Source organism: Nycticebus coucang, chromosome 4, assembly GCF_027406575.1.
Source record: "Nycticebus coucang isolate mNycCou1 chromosome 4, mNycCou1.pri, whole genome shotgun sequence".
Taxonomy (NCBI): Eukaryota; Metazoa; Chordata; class Mammalia; order Primates; family Lorisidae; genus Nycticebus; species Nycticebus coucang.
In genome coordinates this window covers 38,069,943-38,075,942 of record NC_069783.1, presented here as the reverse complement: position 1 = coordinate 38,075,942, position 6,000 = coordinate 38,069,943, and the positions used below count along the sequence as shown (strand labels likewise).

Genomic DNA, 6,000 nt, shown 5'->3' with positions numbered 1-6,000 from the left:
AGTTACTGTGCTTTGAACTTCCTTTGAAAATAATTTAATTAATGGTCTTTAAAAAATTTCATGGCATATCTAAGATGCTGACACAGCATACTGGTTGAAATATCACTGTCTTAGTAGCTCAGGAGATAACCACAGTTTAGCGCCAACAAATGACTCTCAATTAGTTACAGCTGCACATCAGAATTATCTGAAATGTCTTCTCAAAAATACCCAACCCTAAGGCCCGCTGTGGACATTCTGAGTTAATTGGTCTGAGGTGAGGCCCAGTTCAGGTACAGTTGAAGGGGAGAGAGAGAGATTTTAAATATTATAGTAAGTTTTAAAAGCTTAAAAATAGCACCTTGGCCAGGCACAGTAGCCCATGCCTATAATCTCACCACTTTGGGAGGCGGAGGTGAGAGGATCTCTTGAGGCGAGGAGTTCAAAGTTACAGTGAGTTATAATTAGCTACTGTATTCCTGCCTGGGTAAAAGAGCAAGACCCTGTCTAAAAAAAAAAAAAAAAGACATCTTTTGTCAAAAGCAAGTGTGTTGCTACAAAGATAAATAATAATGACCAACCTAATGGAAATGAAGCAATTAGTGAGCCTAATGAAGAGTCTTATAAAAACAACAGAGTTCCCATCTGTCTGGTATGCCTAGGGAGGCACAGCAAAAAGATAGGAGAACACTCGGAGATTAACAAGGGGGCAGTCATTTAATGCAGAAATCCAGTTAACATAAAGAGACAGAGGTTGAACACCAGATAGGACTTCAAACGCGACTGCATAGTGTCACAGATTAGCTCTTAAACACGGTTGATCTCGGTTTCTTGTGATTTCGATTCCAGTACAAAGACAGAGAAGAGACTTCAATTAAAAAATAATAACAATAAGGCAACAGAAGAAGAATCTTCCTGTGACAAGGAACATCATCCACAAATAATGCACGAAGATTTGGTGCTGACACAAGACACCGTTCGGACAAGTTCTGAGGATGCTGCATTAAAATTTAACAAGCGTGGTACAATGACAAGAAAATTATACTCGCTTTGTTACGAATCCTTTTGCAAATAGAAATGACTCTCGGGTAATTGTTATATACAAACCTTCTGAAATAAATGGAAACCATACAAATTTTTCCATTGCAGTTTCCTCTTTTTCTACACCTAGAAATGCCCCAAGGCGCTGCTCTCTATTCTCACAGTCAAAGCATAAATAGTCATTAAAGCACTTGAATCCACAGTAGTCTTGTCCTTAGAAAGGTTGGGAGGTTTTGCATGATTTTCTAGCAGTTATCCAGAAAAGGCTGCAGGCAACAGGTTGGAAATGTCAAAGACCGCCTTGTGCTTCGAATCCGGACGTGAACTCGGCGCCACTTCCCTCAGGGATCTCCGGCTCTGTGGACGGGTCCTGAGCGCAGACAGTCATACCGTGGAGTCTCTGCCAGACTTGAGATGTGCAATCTTGGTCTGGCTAATAAATGGATAAGCGATGCAGAGACCTCCAGCTGCCACAATAAAGCCTAAACTGCACCAGGCACAAAAGATGGACCAGCTGTAGCCATGTTGCACATCAGCAGGCAGGCTATAAATTAGCTTTGGGAGCCGGTTCAAATCATAAGAGACACTGGCAGCATAAGTACAGAGGGAAATGGTGCAAAATATCCCTGTAAATAATACAAAGAGAACAGAATGATTAGTTTCAGTTTGGCCTGCTGCAAGGCAAATGCCAGACAGGACTTTATGAAAATCAGATCAACCAGTGAGGTAATCACTGCAAATCCATAAAGCAGTGGTTCTCAACCTTCCTAATGCCGCGAACCTTTAATACAGTGCCTCATGTTGTGGTGACCCCCAACCATAAAAGTACTTACATTGCTACTTCATAACTGTAATTTTGCTACTGTTATGAATGGTAATGTAAACATCTGAGTTTTCCAATGATCTTAAGCAACCCCTGTGAAAGGTCCTTTGACCCTCAAAGGGTCATGACCCATGGGTTGAGAACCACTGCCATAAAGGCTCTACAGTTCTTTCGCTTGAATTAATTCATTCACCAAACACGGACAAAATTCCTATGTGCCAGACCCAGGGTTAGGGACTGGAGATACAGAAATGAAAATGATAGGCAGGGAAACTCTAATAAACTGGAAGTATACAGAATTATCTGGTTTGAATCGTTACATATATGTGAATTTAGTTTTGTTCTTGTTCTTAAAAACAATTTAATGAAACTCTAAATAAAGAAAAAAATTCTTCTATAATCACTCAAATCTATTACAACATAGTTTTCATTCCCCTTTGCTCTATATCTGATTTGGCACATTTTTCTACAGTTGCAGTCATTAGACAAATTCTGCTTTCTTTTTCAGTTATCATTATCGTAAGTATTAATCATGTTGCCTATAAATAAGGCAGAGAGTCTGGCATATACTAGGCCTCAACAAACGGTTTTCTTTGAATGAGTGAATGCTTTCAAATATTATAATTAAGACCACTGAAGTGGAATTGATGTAAAACAGCTAAGAACATTACATACTTCAACCATTCAGAATATAGGCAATTGGGGTGACATAAGGAAAATGGACAGACTGCGAATTTTACTTTTTTATACCAATACATGCATGTATAATTGCCTTCTATTATAGAATAGTAAAATCAGAACTCTGATAGAAATGCTTCATAAGCCCCAAACACAGATGTTCAGTACTCATGTGGTGCTCCAAAGATGTCGACACTTATATTCTCCTATAAGGGGACCCCCACCACCACCACCAAGGATGCTCTTTTGGGATGGGAATGGGATCAAAAATGAAGCAGTTGCTAGGTTGAAGGTGAGTAATCAAAACAGGAGCTGGCACCAAATCAGGGTCAGAATGTCCAGCTCTGTTCTGAATCCTACACATCTCTTCCTCATTGTCTGGTTTATCCTTGTGTACGATAAAGGTACTATCTATTGCTGGGAAATGGCTTTGGTATCCTTAGGGGTACATGCAGCTTCTCCACAGGAAACAAAGACACAGATTTTGGAACTGAAAAGAAACAGTTAAAAGTAGCAGATTTCCCCCTCTTTTTTAACCTAAAGCTTTAGAGACCAGAAATGCTAGCAGAAAAACAAATTTACAGCAGACAGCAAATTATAGGAAATAAAGATCACCTTAATGCCATTTTTAAAGTGTTAGAATTCTGCCTCCGTTCACTCATGTAAGGATACATTGCCTGAATCCTTTTCTAAATATGTATTTGGAAAATAAATGTTCTAAATTAAAGGACACTGGATCTGAGATAATGTGGTATTTCCTACTCTGTGCTTCTGTTTTTTCTAAAAAGGATGACATCTTATCTTCTAACTTCTTGTTCTTGCTTCACTTTACTCCAGCAAACCTATCACTTAGAGTTCTCCAAAAAAAAGAAAATCAAGATGAAAATAATTGTTTCATAAAGGAATAGACCATGCAGAAAAGAATACTCCACTGCTTTTCTGAAACTTAGGGAAAAGCAAATGTTCTTATACATACGTGAATGTTTTCACTGGCACAAACCAAAAACAGTATTTATATATAAGAAAGCCCTTTTAATTAGTGCTAGAAATAGAACAATATGAGGCAGTTAGAAAAAAATTGATCACTCTGGAGTATCAACAGGTAAAATATAACAACAGAGCAAGGACCTATTCATGGGAAAAACAACTCTAGCCTACATTTAGCTTTTCACATGCAGCTGAATGCCTAAAAGCAAGCATTTTTTACAAGTAACATGGTGTTAATGACCTCGGAAAGCCTAAATTCAAACTTAGACTTTTAAGCATCCTTTGCTATCTAAATGCATTGGGTTGGGAAGCAAAAAATACATATTCTAATTGCCAGCTGTACTAATCATTGTACAACCTTGAAATTCCCTAACCTTTCTGAGCCTTAGTTTCTTCACCTAGGAAAGACAAGGGGGAGAGTTGATTACCAAAGTCCCTAAAAGTGTCAAATTGGTATGGTTTTTGTAATTCCAAAGAAGACATGGAACAAGAACACTTCTTAAAACTTTCTACTGAACCCGATACTCAATATTATGCAATTAAATAAAAATGGAATGTCCTATATATTTATCTTTCTGCATATAGTCTCTCTAATTTTATACTAAACTTTGATCTTATTAGCACCTCTACCCTGCCAACTCCATGAAATTGCTTTTGGAAAAATGAATTTTAGCATTACACCACCAGTTCATGCTAAATAGGAAAGGATTATAAGAAACGATTTAATCTGAGAATTTAAACAGGATGAAGATTTCTCTTAGCCCTCAATGTCATGGGTGATTGATTGTACTTTCCCTGGATAATTAGCTTTTGCTTACCTCATGGACCCCATGAATGGTATCACTAATAGAATTTCTTTCTTTGTCCATGTTGCCAGAAAACTAAAGCTCCCCAAAACAAGATCTGTAACCCACCATGATCAAAAATGTGGGATTTCATAGTATGCTTTTTGCTTCTAATCTCACATTCAGATCCATCTTGCCTTGCTAACCCGGCTGTCCCTTTGTCTTATTTTTATTACTTGTTTTGTCTTATCGTGCAATTTTATATGCATCTCTGTGGCACAGAAGTCCTTTTTGAAATAGGGTACTCTCCAAACTTTGGTGAAAACTTGCTTAACTTCCTGTTGCCTTTATTCACTCACCTGAGAGTAGCAGAGAGCAGGCCTTTGGCCCCCAAAGACATCCCCTCTCTGCTGGTCCCCCTTCCCACAAATGCCCCCACAGTCTGTCCTTCTGAAACATCTTTTCACGTTCTGAGGTGCTCTTAAAGCTGTTCTTAGTAAGAGGAAAGAATAAGAAGAGCATATCTAAGGGCTCTGCCTTTGCAGACTCCCATATCACTAAGAAAGTTCACAAATGGATAGCTCTCATGCCCCAGCTAGTGTTTGCGGACGGGCAGGAGCGAGTGTGATGATTCTGTAATCATCACAAACTGTGATGAAATGTACTGACAGGAGACAGAGCATCTTCCCCAACTTTTCCAACCAGCTTTTGTGAAAGAAGCCTAACCTATTCAAGACATTTGAAAAAGAAAAACATCCTTCTAAATTCAAAGACATCAGGAAAGGGTGTTGCTTGAATGATGAAAGCACACTCAACTGTAGCTGGATCAATCATCTGGGGTCAGTGTTAAGACTGTGGCGTTCTATTTTAGGTTCCACAGGCGCATCTTACAGTACTCACGTGTAGGAGTTTGCTAGGGCTGCCCTAACAAAGCACCACAGACTGAGTGGCTTAAACAACAGAAATGTATTTTCTCATAAAAAAATAAAAAATAAATGTATTTTCTCACACTTCTGGGGGCTATAATCTGAGATCAAAGAGTCAGCAGGATTGGCGTCTTCTAGGGTCCCTCTCCTTGGCTTAGGCGTGCCCAAATAGATGCCCATCTTCTCCCTGTCTTCATGTAGTCTTTCCTCTGTAACTGCGTCCAAATTTCCTCTTGTTATGAGGATGCTTGTCATGTTGGGTTAAGGTCCTCCATAATCACTTCATTTTAATTTAATTTCCTCTTTGAAGACCCTACTTCCAAATATGCTCACCTTCTGAGGTAATGGAGGGGGTTAAGACTTCAAGAAATGAATCTATATGGAGACACAACTCAATCTATAACATCATGTGTACATGTGTGTGTAGTGATAAAAAAAGCATATTTCTATCTCTTTTTTTTTTGTACTTTATTTTTTTTTTAATTTTTTTTATTAAATCATAACTGTATACAATGATATGATTATGGGGCATCATACACTCACTTCATAAACCATTTGACACATTTTTATCACAGTGGTTAACATAGCCTTTCCGGCGTTATCTCAGTTACTGTGCCAAAACATTTACATTCTACATTTACCAAGTTTCGCAAATACCCCTATAATATGCACCACAGGTGTGATCCCACCGATTCCCCTCCCTCTACCCACCCCCCCCCTTTCCCACTTCCCCCTATTGTTAAGTTGTAGCTGGGTTATAGCTTTCATGTGAGAGTCCCAA

At 38.7% G+C, this 6,000-nt stretch overlaps 1 protein-coding gene across 1 annotated transcript in view; it reads right to left on the bottom strand.

Moving 5' to 3' along the window:
* Positions 1–677: 677 nt before the first annotated feature.
* TMEM178A (transmembrane protein 178A) overlaps positions 678–6,000 on the bottom strand; it is a 60,965-nt gene continuing 55,642 nt past the window's right edge. The window contains exon 4 of the mRNA XM_053589632.1: positions 678–1,646. Within this exon, the coding sequence (XP_053445607.1) occupies positions 1,405–1,646 (242 nt within the window). The 3' untranslated portion in view covers positions 678–1,404. The remainder of the gene's footprint in view (positions 1,647–6,000) is intronic.